Genomic DNA, 21,529 nt, shown 5'->3' on the forward strand with positions numbered 1-21,529 from the left:
GTTAAATTTTGGAGTGAAAATTATTGAATAAATTAGTTGAGGAATATTTTTGGTATTTTTTAGGCTTTCTTGAGTTGTGTGAGAAGTTATGGTATGTGTATATATATATATATATATATATATATATATATATATATATATATATATATATATATATATATATATAGAAGAAAAAGGTTGATGATTTGTTGTTGAATTTGGTGGGAAATTTATGATGAATTTGTTGAATGGATTGTTTGGTTGTGAATGTTGGTATGTTGTGGAGTTAATAGAATTATGTGATATTGTGTATGTATATTTTGTGTTGATTTGGTTAGGAATTTGGTTGGTTTGGATTTGGAAAGTTTGGAAAACTTGAGATTTGAGTTTTTGGTAAAAATATTATTTTTGACCAACTTTGACGGGGCATAACTTGGCTTCCGAACTTTCAAATTTCGTGAAAAAAATTTTGAATGAAAATTGGGTCCGTGAAGTTTATAACGTTTGAAGAATGGACAAAAAATAATTTTTAACAAAAAAGTTATGCACGTTTGAAGTTTGGGTTTAAAAACAATGTTGCAGAAAACTAGAATTTCTGGTGTGCGTGCGTGCGTACGCACGGAATAGAGCGTGTGGGGAAGCTCATGCATACACACGAGGAGGTGTGCGTACCCACGCCTTGAGTATTTTGCAAATTTTGCATACGCACAGGCTGAGAAGTTCCTTATGGTGCGTGCGTACGCACGGTATGGTGTGTACGCACACATTAAGAAACTTGTATGGTGCGCGCGTACGCACGATCCCCTGTTTTATGCTAAAACTCTATTTTTCACTGTTTGACCTTCCTAGCAAGCTCGTAAACCTCCGAAATTACTGTTTTGATGAAAATTCACAATTTTGTACTTTCAACCATTCCTCTAATTTTTCAAACCTCTAAAAATTCTGTTTAAGGTCCAATAGCTAGTTTTTAGACTTTGGAATAAGAACAAACATACGAAAGGGAGTTAGATTGATGTTGAGGGCGATTTTCAAAGTGGATGATTGAATAAATGAGGCGTTGATAATGCTAAATGAGATATGAGATAAGAAAGATTAGAATATTGGCTATGAGAATGATAGGTATTGAGTAATAGTTTGGGAATAGACCAGTAATCCCTATCCGAGTTATAACTTTGAGAATAGATGAGTAATCCCTATCCAAGATGTGATTTTGAGGGTAGATGAGTAATTCCTATCCGAGGATAGACGAGTAATTTCTATCCAAGTCATGGTCTGATGATAGACGAGTAATCATTATCTGAGTTATGGTTTGAGGCACCAAATGCTTACTTCAAGTTGGGTGAAACACCGGCATGGGTGGACGAGTAATGGTGCGGAATTCAAAGTCCACAAACTAACCGACAAGTGCATCGGGTCATACTAAGTAATACATCAGGTGAGTAAGGGTTGATCCCACGAGGATTGATGGACTGAGCAAAAATAGTCGAATGACTCACTTAGTCAGGCAAGCAAAAAGTGGTGTTTTGAGGGTTGTAAATCACATTAAACAGTACTTCAGAGAGTAAGAAAGCAAACAGTAGAATTGGTGTGAAATATATGTGAGAAAATAGTTAATTGTTTCAGAGTTGTTTATTCTTTCGGATTAAGTTTTCTTACTAACTATTTTAATCATGTAAGATTCATTTCATGACAAACTGTAATTGACTAAACCCTAATTCTTTAGTGATTTAGTCTCCTCTAATCTAATCAACCGCCAATTCCTTGGTCACTTAATGTAGATTATAGAGTTAGGTTCAATTCTAGTTTATTGGCCACAAAAATCCTAATTACTCAAATATAAGAGGATTATATGTCACGTATCCTGTTAAGTCCAAGTAATTAGTAGTTTAGGAGGAATTTACTTTCAAGCTAGTATTCAAGTGAGATAACTTTTTCAAGAATTACAAGAATGCATATAGAATAAGGGTTGTTCTTACGATATACCCAGATTCATAAGATGAAGAAAGAAAGTAATCCTTGAAACGGAATCAATATATAAATTAAAATAGAATAATAATAGTCTCAATCCATAGAAATAAACAGAGCTTTTAACCTTAACCAAGGAGGTTTAGTGTGTAACACCCTAACTTTTAGCACCTCATGATCGTACTAAAAGCTCAGGCATTACTTACTTCTAAACCTTTTTATTTTATACTATCTTTATTTAATATTGAGCCTTTGCAAATACAAACCAAAACTTTAATTATAAAAACAAAAAAGTTTACTCTTAACCACTTAATCACAAATATATATATATATATATATTCACATAACATTATATACATAGACTTTTTTCAAGTTTCTCAAATACAAGTCCTACCCCTCTAAAAATCAAAAACAATAAATGGTGAGGGAAAAGTATAAGACTAAACCAAATACAGAAGATACGGATACATATGTACATAAAGCTCTAGTCTTCAGTCGCGGCTCTCCGCTAAGGATTCCTGAACCTGTTGCTGAAACAGAAGATCTGTAGGAGGGTGAGAACGTCTTCCTCACATGTTCTCAGTAGCAAAAGTGAATGCCGTAAAGGTAATGAACCAAAAAGCGAATAATTGACTTTACTCAGTAACATTATTCTTTTATCTTTTTTGAAATATCTCAATGTAATAAAAATTATTTAAAAATCCTTATGAATTTTAAACTCAAAATATCATACCATTTAATTTAATTACTTTTTAAAAAATAATTTTCTTTAAATAAAATTATCAACAAATATAATAAATCGTAAATCACTTATTATTTAATTTTCAAAAAGTCGGGTTGTTATATTCTACCCACCTTACAAAAATTTTTGCCCTCGAAAATTGTTACATTGAAACAAGTTCAAACCGAAATCAAAGAAAATAGGGTCCACGAAGAGAAGTATAGGCAAACAGAGGTATATAGGGACAATAATGTTTGGTCAAAAAATAATCAAATTACATTTTGAGAATATTTGAAGCAAGAATTCCAATGAAAATAATGAAAGAAGAGACGACATCAAGTCACATAGCACGAATAAGGAGTATATGTCGAAACGAATCCTTAAAACGTAACTTCTAACATTCCCAAACCCTGTGACTCAGATAACCTATTATTCCTATATTGTCTATGATAATCTATTAGTGTTTCTGTATAAAAAAATTATCAGTATTAGGCTGGCCAGACCTAATACCATGAGAAATGCAACGGTAAGCTAACAGCGTTATTCAACAGACAGTCATGCATATAAAATCTAAACCCTTATCATTAAGACAAGTCCTATCGCATGACAGACACTCAGAGTATGCCGTGAAGTATAGTCAATCCATTCCAAGGCTCTAACAGGAACGAACTGCTCTGATACCATAATATAACACCCTAACTTTTAGCACCTTATGATCGTACTAAAAGCTCAGGCGTTACTTACTTCTAAACCTTTTTATTTTATACTATCTTTGTTTAATATTGAGCCTTTGCAAATACGAACTAAAACTTTAATTATGAAAATAAAAAGTTTACTCTTAACCACTTAATCACAAAGATATACATATTCACGTAACATTATATACATAGACTTATTTCAAGTTTCTCAAATACAAGTCATATCCCTCTAAAAATCAAAGACAATAAATGGTGAGGAAAAAGTCTAAGACTAAACCAAATACAGAAGATACAGATACATATGTACATAAAGCTCTGGTGTTCAGTCGCGGCTCCCGCTAAGAATTTCTGAACCTGTTGCTGAAACAGAAGATCTGTAGGGGGGTGAGAACATCGTCCTCGCATGTTCTCAGTAGGAAAAGTGAATGCCGTAGAGGTAATGAACCAAAAAGCGAATAATTGACTTTACTCAATAAAATTATTCTTTTATCTTTTTGAAATATCTCAATGTAATAAAAATTATTTAAAAATATTTATGAATTTTAAACTCAAAATATCATAAAATTTAATTTAATTACTTTTAAAAAAATAATCTTTTTAAATAAAATTATCAACAAATATAATAAGTCGTAAATAATTTATTATTTAATTTTCAAAAAGTCGGATTGTTATATAGTGGCTCATGACTCAAAGAGAAAACTAGGGTTCAGAAAATGTGAAAGTGCAGAAGAGAGAAGATCTTCCGAATGGTTGAATCTTTCCTTTTTATATCTAACTTAATTTGATTTGAAACTAAAATAAAATAATAAATTCTAAACCTAAAAGATTTTGTTTATAATAAAAATAACTAAAATAAAAGATAATACAACAATTAAAAGCTAAATCCAACTAAAGATACTCCATTTGAAAAGTGTGATCCGGACCATTGGCGCTAAACGCCAGATTCGGCGTTTAGTGCCCTTGTGGGCAAAAGCTCCCCCTTCAATTCTGAGTTTCTAACGCTAAGTGCCAGGCTTGACGTTTAGCGCCCCAATGGGCAGAGGACTTCCATGCATTTCTGAGTTGCTGGTGCTAAACGCCAGCTTAGCAGCTCTCAAACTCTTCTCTTTTCTTGCATACAAATTCTGCCAAATAGATCCGAATTTCTCCTGAAATAATTAAAACACTAAAGCAATTCAAAGTAGTATCCAAAAAGATTTAAAACACTAGAATTAAATTAAAATTCAATAAATTTGTATCTAAAATAAATAGAAAATAGAGAAAAGATGCCCACACATCAAGTAATACCTATTCCGTATATAATTAACTCATTAATTGTTAAAAAATATTCAAAATTTATTTTATAAAAATTATACAATTAGCTTCTAATAATTAATAAGTTTAAATATATCTAAAATATAAATATGATAATAATTATTACTAAATACATTAAAAATATATCATTTACTTTAGTAACATTAATAACTAAATAAAAGAATACATCTCTAATAATTTCACATATTACATTGTTGATAATATTAATTATGATTTAATCTCTAGTATTATCACTATTAGTTTTCTTAAATAAAAAAATTTAATAATAATAACTTACATAATTAGAATGATTAAGATAATTAACAATATGAAGCTCAAGACGATCAATTTTTTATATTTTGGATTTTCTAGTCATTATTAAATTTTGAGTAAAGTATCGTTTTTGTCCCCAACGTTTAGAGTAAGTCTCAAAGTTGTCCCTAACATTTGAATCGTCCTATTTAAATCTCTAACGTTTCAAAATTGACTCAATGTTGTCCTGCCGTTAGAAATCTGTTAACAGAATTGACGGCGGGACAAAATTGAGACGATTTTGAAACGTTAGGAACTTAAATAGGACAAAAACGTTGGGGACAAAAACGATACATAGAAATAAATTTTAATTTTATCCTTCACAAATATCAATCTTTTACAGTACATAGTTATTCAATTATTTTTTAATCACATTTAAGTAAATTATACTTAATCACATTACTTTGATTCTAAATAAATTTATTCTTTTTATAATTTTACTCTTAAAAAAATTTATTCATCATGAAATGTTTGTAAAATGACTAGAATCACATTACTTTTATTGTATATGTATCATTTTTTCCCACAAGTTTATGTACTAGTCATTCTACAAATATTTTATGATGAGTAAATATTTTTAAGAGTAAAATTATAAAAAAATAAATTTCTTTAGAATAAAATTAATGTGATTAAGTGTAATTTACTTAGAAGTGATTAAAAAATAATTGAATAACTATGTACCATAAAAAATTGATATTATTTAAGGATAAAATTAAAATTTATTTTTATGTATCATTTTTGTCCGCAACGTGTTCGTCCTATTTAAGCTTCCTAACGTTTCAAAATCGTCTCAATTTTGTTTCGCTGTCAATTTTGTTAACAAATTCCTAATGGCAGGATAACATTGAGTCAATTTTGAAACGTTAGGAATTTAAATAGGACGATTCAAACTTTAGGGACAACTTTGAGACTTACTCCAAACGTTGGAGACAAAAACGATACTTTACTCTTAAATTTTTTTACTGCTACTAGATGAAGAACACAAAAGAGAGGAGAGAATGTAGAGTAGTTTCTGGTTGTGTGGGTGGTGAGTGTATGTGAGCAGCATGTGCGACACGTAGAGGAGGAATGCAAATCGAATGGTCCAATTTGTGTATCTTAATCGGACCGTCCGATTACTCACCCAACAAATTAGACAGTCTAATTTGTTCTTTTCTGTCATCACAATGACGTAAAACACCCTGCTCTCTAATAACGCCACATTACACCATTCTCATCTCTACTTTAAAATTGAAAAGTGCATGTACTTTTTTTATTAAAAACTTGTTTTCTTATTATTAAAAATCTTTTAATAGCTTGTATATGAAAAAAAAAGGTGTTGAGTTTAGGAATCAATAATAATATTTTTAATAATAACAAATATATATTTGGTTGGATTTAAAAGTCAAAAAATATGTTTGATGGGCGTATTTTTTGGTGCTGGTCCATATTGATGGTTTAGTGACCAAAACTCAGTTCATTGGTGATTACAAGGCCTCAAACACAATAAAGAAGCTTCATAAAAGACAAACCTGCGACTATGAAGCTGGTAAACATTTTCGAATAAAAACAAAGGAACAAATGGTATTTCTTTCATCTTGTTAATGGAGGAAACAAAAAGGGATAAAATTTAGCGTCAAGGTTGAAATCAACGGTACTGATTAAATCAGTACAACAAACGACAAATGGCTTCCAACAAAAGAAAGAAAAAGGAACAACAAGAATAGCAGACCAAACACTCCTTTCTTCCATGATTCTCTGCTGCAGTTGCAATGTTCCTATGCATTTTTGCGCCTCCACTACCCCTGCTATTGATACTCTGATTTTAGGAGAAGAAAGCAAGCACTACACCGTCCTCATGTTCAAATTTTGTCACCAAGGACAATTTCAAATTTTAGAAGCATTATCCCTATACAAAAAAGAATAATTGGTCAGAAAATGAAGGTAAGGAGTGAAGAGTACTAAACTAAGTTTTCATAGCATTCTTGCTACACTTATCATCTCCTTTATTGTGTTCATTGAATATGTTATTTTTTAGTTTATCTTTCTTTGTTTTCAATAAAAAAAGCATACAAGTGAGATATTTACAAATGTTATTGAGAGAAAAGGTAGAGACAAATTTGGAAAAAAAAATCATTAAATATGTCAAACTCTTTTGAAGTATTTTTTTTTTGTTTTATGTCATGAGTATGAGAAGTTCCTCTTACTAAATTGGGAGAGCACTTAGTGTTAAAGTCTAGGTTAGGGAGCTTAGCCGTAACAAACTTGATTGAAGCTTGATGTGTTTTTTAGTAAGATTAGGAAGAATCCTAAGAATTGATAAATGTAATTTCTCTAAAATTATAGTAAAAATTTTACTACATTTATAATGGACATTAGATGTAGGTCACATTGTACTAAATGAAAGTTTAAAATGTTTAAAATAAAAGTTTTAACAAACACTACAACATCTAAGTTTCAAATGGTTATGAAGTTAAAAAACATTAAAAACAGTCTTAGATTCATCCCTATTTTCTAGGACATTGACATCTTCCAAGGTGTATCATTCTTAGTTTACATAAACATGATAACGCATAACAAAACTCAATTTACGAAGTCACATTAGTTTTATTTATTTTTCCCAATAATTTTCTTGTGGGAGTCATTTGTTCAGTTTTGATATTAATTTTCTTGAGATGTATTTACCGTCGAGGCATGGAAGATGAAACCAGCGAAAATATAAATATGATTTCATTTCACCATTTCATTGACTTTACATAACTAATGCCGATACAAATGCCACGAAAAGGACTTCTTTTACTGATGTTGCACAAACTACCTATGAAAAAGTCCCACCAACACAAAAAGCAGAATCGCAATCTGCAAAACTGTGGCATCAGTAACTAAATCGACGCTCCAATCAGTTCCTATTTGCTGTGTCATTGGCATTCTGGTCTCTGGTATCAGATGATGAACCCTGGCCGGGATAGCTTGTTCTCTTCTTCCTGTGAATATTCCAGGAAAACTTATTCTCGTCCACACCACTCTCACTTCCATGTTTCTGGGAACTTGGTTCTTCAGTTTTCAGCCGCTTAGAAGCAGGAGTCACAATGAAATCATCTGCACTTGATCTTTCAATCTTCATCTTGAGGACACTTCCACTCCTTTGCTCTAACAACCTTTCATCGGCCACTGTTTTATTGCTGGCTTGTGCATGGTTGTCAGAAAGGAGGATGCCTCTTTTCTTCCCTTTAGCTGAAAGCTTAGATACATCTTGTCCATTCTCCATAGCCCTCATCCACTGCAGATCACTTAATGTGTCTGCATACACGACTTCTTTTCTTTTCCGCTTTCCGGTAACACTACCAACATCAAAAGATTTGGCCTTATCATCCTTATTTAGAGCAGAGTATACCCAATCTGGAACTTCATGCTCTTCCATGAGACGAGATCTATAATTCTCCCTTTGTCTCCTCTCTTCATCCATTTTCTCAAACAGCCAAAATTCCTCATCGGATCGGGCTGCAAGGCGGTTAATTTCTCTCTCACTCGGTACATCTGTCCCAAGTGAGCTTGTACCTCTTCGCATAATCTCCTCTAACATTTCTCTTCTGTCCTGAGCTGCACAAATAAATATTCCACATTCAAGCAGTTAATGTATAGCAAGACCTATGAAGCACAACACGGGACTGAAACAGTGCCACAGGTTTGTTCCAAACTGAACACAAATGTGTGTTTCATATATGTGTTTATAGAATATGAAAGAACTATGATCCTAAACAAACCTGTTGAAGTTGTATTGAAAAGTCCTGCTTGGATAACTTTGGCATCAATGCCCATCTTTTGTTTTGCACGCTCTAAAATCACCTCTTCAATTGATCCCACACTAACTAACACAAATACTCTGACTTCCTTTTTTTGTCCAATGCGATGGGCTCGGTCCTCAGCTTGTTGATCCATTTGAGGGTTCCAATCACTATCAAATATTATAACAGTATCTGCTGATTGTAGGTTCAAACCAAGACCTCCAGCACGGGTGCTCAAGAGAAACATAAAGTATGGAGAGTCAGGAGCGTTGAATTCCCGTAATAGAGAACCTCTTTCCTCAGTTTTTGTTGAGCCATCAAGTCTAAGAAACTTAAAATCATGAAGTCGCAGATAAATTTCAAGAATGTCCATGAGACGAGTCATCTGTGAAAACAGTAAGACTCTGTGACCAGCTCTGCGAAGTTTTGGGAGCAAACGATCAAGAAGTTCAAACTTCCCTGATGCTCTGACAATTTCCTCCTTCCGGTTGTACATATGGTAGTCTCCCACAAAGAGGTAGGGATGGTTACAGCACTTTCTGAGTTGCATCGTCAAGTTCTGTAGACTTCTTGATTTTCCAGAACCTACAAATTTTTATTTACTTAGTAAAAGGTTTGTAATGTATAAAGGAGATAATATTGAACTAACATTGGAATTTTATTTACACTAATTCTCCAAAAGGTAGCAACTGCAATACATTGAATAGTAAAAAGGACTTTGGCTTACTTCCAAAAGAGAGGGAGTACTGATACTTAAAAGCCAACAAAACAACAAATTCCTAAAGGTTTCGATTTTGACAGGCAATAACAAACAGGGTGCACTGGGAATAAATGAATACCTAAAACAGAAGTAGACAAATATTCAAATCAAAAGTATCTGAGTAAAACAACTGTATTATGAGGTCTAGAGCCGAAGTTGGCAAGAGAAAAATTGGAAAACAATTGGGATACTAACCATTGTCTAAGCCAACTCTTCCTACATCTGTTACTTGTTGATAATATACTTTCTGCCAAGCTGACATGTCACATTTGAGTATGACCTGAGATTTTCCAGGAAGATATTTTTCCACCTCATCCTTTTTCCTTCTTAATATAAAGGGCCTTATTACCTAAAAGAATCAAGACCATGGATTAGAAAGAACTTGAACAGCAAGAAGAGAAAAAGAATAGGCAACTAGCATAGAGAATCCCACTTGATGTAGACGCCTAATGATCAATAACTGTTCTTCATCTGTTAGAGAGACATCAACTCGGTCTGCAAAGGGAGCATTAAACCAGTCCTCGAAATTCTGAACTGAATTGAAAATGCTTGGAAGGAGAAAATTTAGCAGGGACCATAATTCCTGCAAACTGTTTTGAATTGGGGTACCAGTCAACAAAAGTCTACGTTGGATGTGGTAGCTGCACCAACGTAAATATTACATTAGAGAAGTTATGCATAACCAAGAATTGAAAGAAGTGACAATATTGAACATCTCCATAATGCTAATATTCCTTATGTGGAGTCATACCCAGAGTCTAGGGTTCTTGCAAGAGCACACTCATGATTCTTTAACCGATGCCCTTCATCCACAATCAAGTAGTTCCAGTGGATTTTCTTAAGAAAGGCTTTATCTCTCATTATAAGATCATAATGTGTTAGCAGAACATTAAATTTCCCATCTCCAGACAATTCTTCCTTCATTGCTTTCCTCTCATCCATTCGTCCATCATAAAGAATAGTTATAACGCTGAATAAGGAAGAAAATGCAGAAAAATTTGGAAGTTAACATGAGGAAAGAGAATCCTGAATTGGATATCTAGCCCCCAATAGGAGCACAAGCTACAAAATAACTTTGTTAGTTCCAGTTCTACACTGGACGTACCTAGGGGCCCATGTTGAGAATTCACTCATCCAATTAGGCAGAACAGCCTTTGGGGCCACAATCAAGTGAGGACCAGTCACACCCTTGTGCTCCATAAGATATGCTACCAATGAAATGGTTTGTATTGTTTTCCCAAGCCCCATTTCATCAGCCAAAATTCCATTTAAGTTGTTATTAAACAAAGAAAGCATCCACTGGAGCCCTTCTAGCTGGTATGGCCTTAACTCTCCACCTTGAAGTATAGATGGTTGCTCCGTCACCTTAAACAATCAAGTTTGTTAGAATTCCAGTGTACTAGAAATTTTCTTCAATTGAACGTATGGCATACTTCCAATAAACCATTCCACAGGTAGAACCTACCTTTTCTTGAATTGAATGTATGGCCGAATTGTATTGCCGCTGCCCTTCAAGTAAATCACTAGACTCACCATTTTGATCAGAATCTATCAAATCTGCATCTTCCTCAAGTGGTGATTCCTTAGAAATTCCATTTTTTGAAGCATCTGACTCTGGGAAGTCAGCTTCTGAATCTTCCAAGGGTTCAATACCATCTGATTGTTTTGAGTCCTTTTGACGTTGAACAGCTGCCCCCAAATTTACAAGTAGTTTATTTGTTTCTTCAAGAAGCACAGTCAATCTTTCATTTTTACTCTCTTTCACCATTCTCATGTAAGCTTCTTGATCATCAGCTTTTAAGGCTTGGAATCTCAATTTCTCCGCCCGTGTTGCACGTTGCCTTTGCCTTCCATGCCATGCCTGCAATATCATCGATGACAACTCATGATTCATATCCAACCAATGATAAGCGATTTTCCCAACCACAAAGAAAGAAAAAGAAAAAGGTCGCAATCAAATTCAATAGGCAACATATGTTGATAATTAATAAATTAGTGTTATTGTACATCCTGTATTATGTAAGGCACATGCATATTATTCACAAATATGTATATTTCGGGCCAAAATTTATTCTCCAAATGTATATTTCAGCTTCCCTTATAAACATACATTTTTTTGTCACAAGTTGAAAGTAGGGAAGAAATTGTTGTACCTGGACACCATCATTCCTCTGTTTTCTCCGCTTCAAAGAAGCTTGAATTTGCAATTGGAACTCACGTACAGTATTCAGTATTTCTGTGAAAAATCTTCTTTTTCTGGTCTCTAAATGATTTTTGGCCTGCTCTTCTAATCTTGATAGTCTCTGCATTTAAGAAAAGCAGTATAATTACTGACTTCACGTGCATACACTAATTGTATCAGTTAAACCACATCATCAACAGATGTATACCAAAACCGAGGGACAGGGCCCAGGGGAAGAGGGGGTAGTTCACAAATAAAATCACCTCAGCATCACGTTTCTTTCTTAATTTATCATCAGCATCCATGGCAAATGGATCTCCAACACCATACATTGGACGATGCAACCGCATCATGCCCCAATCAAACAACTGCCTCTCAGGATATGCACACATAACATTGAGCCAGTATTCAGAGCTGACATCACATCGAACCATCCTCTGCAACTCTGCTAGCTGCCACAAAAAAGTCCTTGTCAACAAGGACACAATTCTTGTTATTCCAAGAAATTACAACATACTTTCTTCAGCATAAAATAGTCCTGAACTATGCTGTCTTCCAATATAGTAACGAGTAAGGTACACACAGATGCTGCATCAGTAGAATGTTTGCCTTGTTAACTTAAACAGGTCAAACTAAGTCAGACTTTAAGGGCTGCACAGTTAGAGAGAAGTTTTCTTTCTCATAGCTCATATCTCGTACAAAGAAACTAATTTTTGTCAAGCTTAAACAAAAGAATAAGGCCTATTTGCAAAGCCAATTTACATCCCAAGAGATAAGACAACCTAATTGCACAATAGTAGGGATCAATTTACCAAAGCATTTGACTACAGTTAAGAATTGAGGTAAGATTCAAGAATCAGTTTACCTTCAATCCGTAATATTCAAGTAGGGATCTTGTCTGTAGGTCGTCTCCTCCCCTGCTTGAAGGCAATCCTGGTCCAGTGAGATAATAAAATAATTCTTTATTAAAATGATGAACACTCTTATCCTAACGTCATAGGAGAGGGTTGGAGTAAAATTGTTAACCTTCAAGCTGAGTTAAGCGATGCTGAGTGAGGCTTTGATAACGGCTTTCTCTAGCTCTGCACAATTTGAAACCCGAAGCACAGTTGGATCGCTGCTTCGAAAGCGCATCATCGAGATCCGCCAGCAAACCATCTTCAGCCTGCGAAACGAGCAGAGCAGCGGAAACAAACAAACAAACACTTGTCAGAGAAGTTCGAAGCTATAAATATAGAAAGAAGAACAAGATAGAGGGAGGGAGAGAGAATACGGAGGAGTTGTGAGAGATGGAAGAAACGGTGTTGAAGAGATCGGGAGGGAGAGGGAGGTTGCGGGAGAGGATGTTGAGTGCGCCGACGAGAGCCTTGGTGCTGTGAGCTTCCTTTGAGGAAGGCTGTTGCTTCTGCAGCTCAGCCATGTCCCCTGCCGGGAAGTGGGGCCCTCACAACCGACGTCGTTTGATTTTAATATAGTCAGTCGTCACACAAGAGAAGAGACTCGGCAGCAGCTAGCTTAGCCTTTGTGTAAGCGCGCGCTAAACAAAAGCACTCTCGCTCCCTTCCAGTTCCTCTACTTTTGAGATTCTTCTTCAACCCTCTCTATCTATACTCTCTGGTCTCTTCGCCCCACTCTCTCTAGTCTCTCTCTCTATATCTCTTCGCTTTTTTTACCCATGGCTTTTTTGCATTTTTTCTTTTTTCCTTACGCCAAACACGGCTTAACGACACAAAAAGACGTTATTGCCTCTCGATCTTACAAATGATTTGGGTAGATAACTAATTAGGGGTGTAATTAACTGCAGTTAATTAGTGGAAAAATATGTCTATTAATGAAAAAAATATCCTAACACTTAAAAAAAAAAAACTATCCAAAATAAAAAAAAAATCTAGAATTAAATAAAAATAAATATTTAAAATTTTTAAAAAAATATTTAAAACCTAATAAAAAATTTGAAACGTAATAAAAAAACATAAAAAATTTAATAAAAAAGTATCTAAAATTATTTAAAAAAATTTAAAATCTAAGACATCTAAAAATATTAAAAAAACAACCAAAAATTAAAGCAAGAAATACCTAAAATTATTAAAAAATATATGAAAAGAAGACACATTTAAAACCTAGAAAAAAGAAACGTCTAAAACAAGAAATAAGAATCATCCAAAATTTATAAGAAGAAGAAGAAGAAGACTATTATAAAAAGAGTATCCAAAACTTAGTAAAATGAAACATCTGAAACGTAATAAAAAGAAACGTCAAAAATCTAATAAAAACAACTAAATAAGATATCCAAAATCATTTTAAAAAATTCAAAACCTAACAAAACAAGACATTCAAAATTATTGGAAAAACATTTAAAAATTAAGGAAAAAATATTTAAAATTATTAAAAAAATAATCCAAAACCTAAAAAAAGAAACATCCAAAACATAAGAAAAAGAAACATTTAAAATATAAGAAAAAGAAAAATCCAAAGCCTATGAGAAAGAACAAAAATGCTATTTGTACACTAATTTCAGTCACGAATTCCAACCACCGTGTAGAAATACGGTAAAATAGTGCATACAGATACGGTAAATAACGCGACGCGCCTTAGAAACAGAAGCCACTTAGTTTCTTCATCGTGCCACTACTCTTCTCTTCCTTGATCGCGCGATTTCTTCTCTTCTCAGTGCAGCGATTCACTCTCCTCTTCTTCGATCGCACCACTGCACCTCACTCTTCAGTTTCTTCTCTTCTCCGCGCAGCATTTTACTCTGCTCTTCGATCGCAGCATTGCTCCTCACTTTCTTTTGTTCTCCATGCATCGCTTCACTCTGCTTTTCTCAGCACCGTTTACTGTTCTCTTCTTAGTGAGTTATTTTGATTGTATTACGTTAATTTATTTTGGTTCTTCTTTTCTTAGGATTTTGATTCTATTTTTATTGGTCAGATTAGGAAAGTTGCTGCTTATTGAAATAAAGTAAGAATTCAATGAAATCCACAAACTCAAATGATGAGGTTTCTGTTATGTTTAGTTCATATGTTATTAATTTTTAATTCCTAATTTGATTTTAAGTGTTTTTGATTTATTACTTTTCTAGTTTGTTAATTATGAGGTTTTTTATTTTTCATCCTAAAATTGCTGTCAATAATCAAAGACCTTTTAACTTGTTTTTAAGTGTTTGATTATCCATGTTTTAGGTTGTTCCAAGCATAAAAATGTCATTCCCCTCTATGGAAGATTATGAAGCTTTTTATACCAATTATACAAAGAAGGTTGACTTTTCATGGAATATAAGAACTACTAAGTGAGGTCAAAATAGACCAAATCTTGGTATATTCTAGAGCTAGCTATCGAAGATAAAAATTGATCCATTAAAGAAGACACATCCAACTTTCGAGCAAAATTGTAAAGCTAGGATAATTGTGAAGAGGGATAAGAAGCTGGAATATGTGTTAACCTTTGTGAATATTCAGCATAACTATGTTGTTAGTCATAGCATAGCAAAGACTTTGAAAAAGAAAGGGAACTAAGCTTGCATGCCAAACGAATAGCTGAGATCAATGATGAAGTTAGTGTTACAATGAAGAACACCTATCAGAGTTTAGCAACTACTGCTGGTGGCCATGATAAATTGACTTTTATCGAAAAAATCTTCGGAATCGTATAGAAAAATGTGTCAGAATCATACAAGAGGAGAGAGATGCGCAATCATTAATGCAATACTTTCATAGGATGTAGCAGCAAAACCACAACTTCTTTTATGAAGTTAAATTGACAACATTGCATAGAGAATGATTTTTGGGCCGATGCTAGAAGCCGTGCTGCTTATGAGCACTTTGGCGACATTGTGAGTTTTGATACGATGTACCAAACAAATAGTTACAACACCACAATTATATATTTCAAGTTAATTATATGTACTCATGTTTTTGCATATATTTGATGCATAGAGATAGGTAGAATAGAATACATTTGCTGCTACTTTGCAAGCTATATTGAGTTTGATTGTTTTGTTTACTCAGTTTGATTATACTATGCATGATTTTAGTAGCATGTTTGATTATAGTATGATATGAATTTTTGAGTTTGATTGTTTAGAAACTATAATTGGATTCTCAATTTTGATTATAGGTGTGTGAAGGTTACAGAAGACTTAGAGAAGGGGGTTGAATCTATGGTCTTCTTTTATTTTAATAGATTAAGCCTTTAATACCCAACTTGAAACTTGATTTCTGTTTGAACTGTGCAGCAGAGAATTTAAGAGACAATTTTGTTTTGTCTCATAAATTTCAGAAAACAGAACAGCGAGAGAGAGGAAGAAGTTGACACAGTCATGTATCCTAGTTCAGTTTCCTTGTGCAATGCAACCTACATCCAGTCTCTACTATAACAGTGGTGGAATTTTCACTATAGTCAAAGTATTACGTACACCAATTTTCTAGGATTCACACAATCCTATCTGGACACACAAGTTTCTTCCTAAACTTGACTTGGTTATGCTAATACCTAACTCTTTACACTAAGTGCTTACCCAACTTAGCAAGGGGCACCTCACAGGTACAAGACACAAGACAGAAAATTACAACCAAAGGAAATCTGAAATCACTCTTGGCTTTTCTCTCAAGTGTTTCACTCAACTTTTTTCAGTCTTATGCTTTTTCTCAATGTCTCTCTCTCAGCTTTTACCTCTCAAAGATAATACAAAAAGATATACATTGAAACTGAAATACATGACAGTAAAACATGAAGGAGAATGATGCATAACAGCCTTTGTTGCTATGAGTTGAACTGGATTTAGCTATCTCTGATGTAGCTCTTCATATTGGCAGAATGTTTCTTTAGCTTAGAAACACTGTCCAAAACGTTGAACTCTTCACAGGGAAGCTTTAAAAAAAAACTCAGATTCTGGTTCTCTCTCCTTCACCCAAAACCAAAAACCTTTTTCCTTTTGTACCTTGTGCAGAGTCACATTTTAGGTTTTTCCTAAGTCAAATCTTTGAACTCAGAGCTCCCTTAGCTTGTCATCTCACTTTCTTCATTTAAACCTCAAATTAGGAATTTCAAAGCTGGTCTTTTTGCTTGACCGAAGACCTCAGAGTAGCAGAAAAAAATTGTTCAGTGGTAAACCCAAATCCAAACCCTTGAGATAGTGCTTTGTCCTCAAGAAACAATTTGAACCTTTGATTCACAGCCGTGATTATCAGAAATCACTTTCTCCATATATCACAAATTGGCATTGCAAAAATTTGAAGAAGGAGTGAAGAAAATAAATTGCATGCAAATGGTAATAAATCACCTTTATCCTCTGACTTAGCTTAATCTGACTTGATTCGGGCAATTAGACCTTTGCTTTCTTGATCTACTTTTCTCTTTCTTTCTTCTCTGGTGAATGAACCAGGAAGAAGTTTTCTCTTTCTTTCTTCATGAATCTGACCGAAGAAAGCCTTGTGAATGTTGGCTTTGGATGGCTTCAACTTGGATGAATTTCTTGGCTTGGATTGGCTACTTTCCTTCAATTTCTTGTTACTTTCCTTTTGGGCTTTGTTTGTAGATTTGGCACACTTTAGCAGCTTCTATTTCTTTGTTCCTTTTGGTTTAAGCTGCTACAATCATTTTAGCTTGCATAACTTAATTTAAACAATCAGAATCTAATTGGGTATTTAACCTAACAACTTAATGTTTGTCATCATCATTTAAATTATTTGTGTTCTCAACTCTACAGTATGATAGGCCTTTTGCCATATTTGTTGGTGTTAAGCACCATGGTCAATCAGTGCTACTTGGTTGCGCTTTTTTTCCATGTGAAAAAGAGAGCTCCTTTCTTTAGTTATTTGATTATTGAATGCAATGTATGGATGACAAGCCACCTATTGCCGTATTGACAGATCAATGCAAAGCTATGTAAAATGTGTAAGAACTGCAAATTAATTAACTGATTAATTAACGTAAAATAATAATAATTTAATTGGCCGAAATAAGTACAAAATTTTAAAATATTAATTATAAAATATAAATATAATATTTGGACTCAATAGATTTTTCTGAGTTGGAAAATATAATTTTCTTTGAAAAATTTTGTAAAAATGCGTACCGGTAAATTAACCGGCAGTACCGGCTTAAATTTGTCTGGTACTGTGCGAGAATGATAAAAGCTGTAGAAAGACTTAGGAAAATAATTAAAGTTGAAAATCTGGCACTAATTTTAAAAGTTTGGCCAAAAGTTGGGCCAAACAGGCCAAAAACGTTAACGGGTTAGATCGGACCCAAGTTGGGCCCAAGCCTAACATATATAAACATGCATAAGAGGCCATTCAGCCTTATTTAACCCCAAAATCACAAAACCTAGCAGCTGCAAGTGAGAAGAGAGGAGAAGAGAGTGTTATTATTCACCACCGACTTCCGGTGGCCATAACTTGAGCTACGGTGCTTCGATTCGCGTGCCGTCATTGGCTACGCAAAGCTCTCGCTGAGCCCGTCAATTCTAGCTAAGTATTATGGTAAGCTTCTCGCAAATCTCTACCCAGATTAGTGCCCTAAGAAATTCAAATTTTTAGGCTTGTGTTTTGAGTGGATTTTTGTGTTTTTGGTGTTTAGGTACACTCTAGTACTTGGTTGCTATTGGGTTTTGCTCCCAAAACTGTTAGGCAAGGTAAGAAATCCCAAATCACTTGTGGTTTTATGTATATATGGAACCCTAAGTATTGATTTTATGAATTAATTGTGTATAACTTGATTATTGTGATATTGGGAGCATTTGGATTTGAGTTGGTGGCTTGGTTGTGGTTAAAAGCTTGTTGGGCACATATTTGGTGTTTTTTACATATTGGAAATCGACCAAGGTATAGTTTCGGTTTCATCTATGTAATATATAATATTTCTGGACACTTAGGCTAGCGGACCTTAGGATAGGATTGAATTGATTGTTGGAAATTCTTGAACTTGATCATGTATGATGCCATTGTTGGTTTTGATTAATTATGATGTTAAACTTGGATGTTGTTGTTGATTATTGAAATGGAGGTTGAAAATGATGATTTTGAGTGTTGATGATGAATTATGAGCATTATTGATATTGATAAATGTTGGAAATGGAGGAATGATGTTTGAGTGTAATCATTGAGAATTTGAGGAAGGTAAGTGAGAATTTTTAGATGAATTGGTGAAATTGCATGTCAATAGGTTGTGGAATAAATTATAAGGTGGATAAGCATTATTTAGGTCTATCAAAACTGTTTTGGTTGTAGGATATTTGGTTTTGGTTGTGAATTTTGGAAATTTGAGAACCTTGTTAACTTTTGGTAAAAAACTAGTTTTTGGTGAATTTTGACGGATCATAAATTGAGCCTTAGTTTTCGAAATTTGTTGAAATTTGTGTTGAATAAAAGTTCTTTTAAAGTTCTTTACATTGATATAAAGTTTGATCAAAATAGATTTTTGTAGAGGAAGTTATGAGTGTTTAAAGTTAGGTGTCAAAAACAGAATTCTACAACTTCAAACATTTTCTGTGTCTGATGAGGGTTGCGTACGCGACATGGTGCACGCGACGCGACCAAACCCTTTGGGTTGGGCATCTCGCATACGTGAGGTACTGCATGCGTTGACAGGCAAAATTTATCGTCGGTCTAGAATTTCTCTTATAGAAATAAGAACTTCATTATAAGCATAGCTCCAAACCGACAAAAAATTCTCACATCAAATTTAATTTGGTTTTGTCACAAGTACAAACCCCAATAAGAATTAACCGAAGTATTTAGACTCCGGGTCGTCTCACAAGGAATTGCAATGAAGTGGTCAATTATTGGCTATGAAGGTGCAAGGGGGTTGGTTTATAAAAGGGCAAGAAATTAAATGACAAGAAAAGTAAATCAGGAATTAATAAAGGCAAGGTAAAGAACCCTTGGCTAAGACATTGGGAATTGATATCATCATCCTTGTCTACAAACCATGTATTGACAATTATGAGGAACCAAACTCATTAAGTCTACTTACAAAAGCCTTAAGTACGTAATATCTACTCTAGGCTCGAAGTACGTCAAATGGCTTGATCAACATCAATCCATAAGTCCTAACCTAGCTACTAATTGACTTAGTAGTAGGCTAGAGTCAATGGTTATCAAATTGACCACTAAAGGTTCTCAAATCACCAAATCAATTAGACCCAATGACTCAAGTTCACCTAATTCCCTTAGCCTAGGCCAAGAGTAAAGGAAACTACTCAAAAACTAGAGGAAACATTCTATCAAACACCTAGTGTGCAATAAAAGTAAACATCACAAATTACAAGAATTAACAAGATCCATAACCATCATGAGCAAGAAATCAGCAATAAACAGAACAATTAACCATAAGAGCATAAAAGAAACATCAATTGCATTAAAGGAAATCCAAATCCAAATCCAACAAGAGTATTCACAAACATAAAAGTGGCATCAAAGGGGAATTAACATAAGAACTAAGAGAATCAAGATGTAGAAACAAGAAATTATGAAGGAAACAAGATGAAATCAAGTAATCAAATCTAGATCTAAGAGAATTTAACCTAATCCTAACCTAATTCTAGAGAGAAGAATGAGCTTCTCTCTCTAGAAAACTAACTAAAGGCTCATCATCACTAACTAAGTGCTCCCCCACGGAATCACTTCCTCCTTTCCGTGGTCGGGGGTGGTGTCTCATCATCTGCCTCCCATGGGACACCGGCCAGCTGAATCATCTCGGTGACTAAAGTGGAAAATGGAAGTATGCCACGGACATGTGCTCGCCATATGTATCTCCTGATCAGTCGGGGGAAGTATACCTCCTTCCGCTTCATAACACATCCGATCAGGACGAGCATGTCCACCAGAATCTCGGTAAAGTGAGTGGTCGGCATGACGTAATGGGCAAAGATCTGCTGCCACGTCCTGGCCTCCCTCGAAAGATGAGTAAAATGCATCTCTTGGGCTTCTTGTTGTTAGCATCTATCACCCAAGGGGCATCCGGGGTGGCAATAACATCCCTCAGAGCATCATAATCAAAGGTCATACAATGTATCACCACCTCTGCCTGCTCAATGGCATCTGTGCCACCAGTCCTAGGCAGACAGCGGAGTCTATCCTCAATAGTTGCCTCCGTAACCAATATCTGACCGCCTCGCAGGTGGACTGAATCAAGAGTGTGTCTGAAGAAGTTACAGTAAAATTCCTTCACCCAGGATGAGTTCACTCTGCCTAGCTCCCTATCAATAAAGCCTAGGCCCATCCTCTGAATACGTGTCTGAATGGCTCGCCTTAAGTCAGTTGGGATAGCCAATTTCTTCTCTATATTCAAATTCTTCTTCCGGTATGTCGGAAAGTGGAGCTCATAATATAGGTTAGGGAACCTATATGTATCTGTAGGCGGCAGCTGCTGGTTAGCCTTGTCATCCTTATTAAGAGGGTTCTTGGCATAGTCGTGGTAAGGAGAAAGAGTGAAGGCTTGAGGTTTCTTCCTCTTTATTGAAGTGACCTTGGTTTTTCCTCTGTCGGCCATCCTGTAAAACAGATATGACAGGATATAAACACTTAAGTCAGGTAGAGGAATAGAAAGCAAGGAATGACGTATTCAGAAAACAAGAGGATTGATACGAATCATGAAGTGAGTTAAGAGAAAAGAATTCTTGGAATGTAAGAAACATAATTCAGAAATCAACAAAGCTACAAACCAAGAATTCAAATCATATTTGCACAATGCTTGTTCATTAAGCCCAAGAAGCGTCATACCCAAAAGAATGATTAAAGGAGCTAGTTTGAAAGCAAAAAGAAAAGTTAGTTGGTTAATCGAGTTAGAAGTTAGAGAACCGATTCAAAGATTAGTGGTATGACGGTTATTGGCTCAATCAAAAGAAATGCACAA

General features: G+C 34.6%; 1 protein-coding gene across 2 annotated transcripts; it reads right to left on the reverse strand.

The window, feature by feature from the left end:
- Positions 1 to 7,649: 7,649 nt before the first annotated feature.
- Positions 7,650 to 13,421, reverse strand: LOC112749898 (probable ATP-dependent DNA helicase CHR12). 2 transcript variants are annotated; one of them, XM_025798322.3, is made up of 12 exons: positions 12,948 to 13,421; positions 12,701 to 12,839; positions 12,540 to 12,607; positions 11,938 to 12,126; positions 11,646 to 11,795; positions 10,958 to 11,353; positions 10,598 to 10,857; positions 10,244 to 10,462; positions 9,926 to 10,133; positions 9,688 to 9,841; positions 8,712 to 9,317; positions 7,650 to 8,547 (listed from the first exon to the last, which is right to left on the reverse strand). In XM_025798322.3, the coding sequence occupies exons 1-12, from the start codon at positions 13,092 to 13,094 to the stop codon at positions 7,847 to 7,849; spliced, it is 3,237 nt and encodes a 1,078-aa protein (XP_025654107.1). In that variant the 5' UTR covers positions 13,095 to 13,421; the 3' UTR covers positions 7,650 to 7,846. The 2 variants fall into 2 exon arrangements, with proteins under 2 accessions (XP_025654107.1, XP_025654108.1); XM_025798323.3 differs by having other exon boundaries at positions 11,938 to 12,142; positions 12,948 to 13,379.
- Positions 13,422 to 21,529: the final 8,108 nt, after the last annotated feature.

The sequence above is a fragment of the Arachis hypogaea genome, chromosome 15 (assembly GCF_003086295.3).
Source record: "Arachis hypogaea cultivar Tifrunner chromosome 15, arahy.Tifrunner.gnm2.J5K5, whole genome shotgun sequence".
Taxonomy (NCBI): domain Eukaryota; kingdom Viridiplantae; phylum Streptophyta; class Magnoliopsida; order Fabales; family Fabaceae; genus Arachis; species Arachis hypogaea.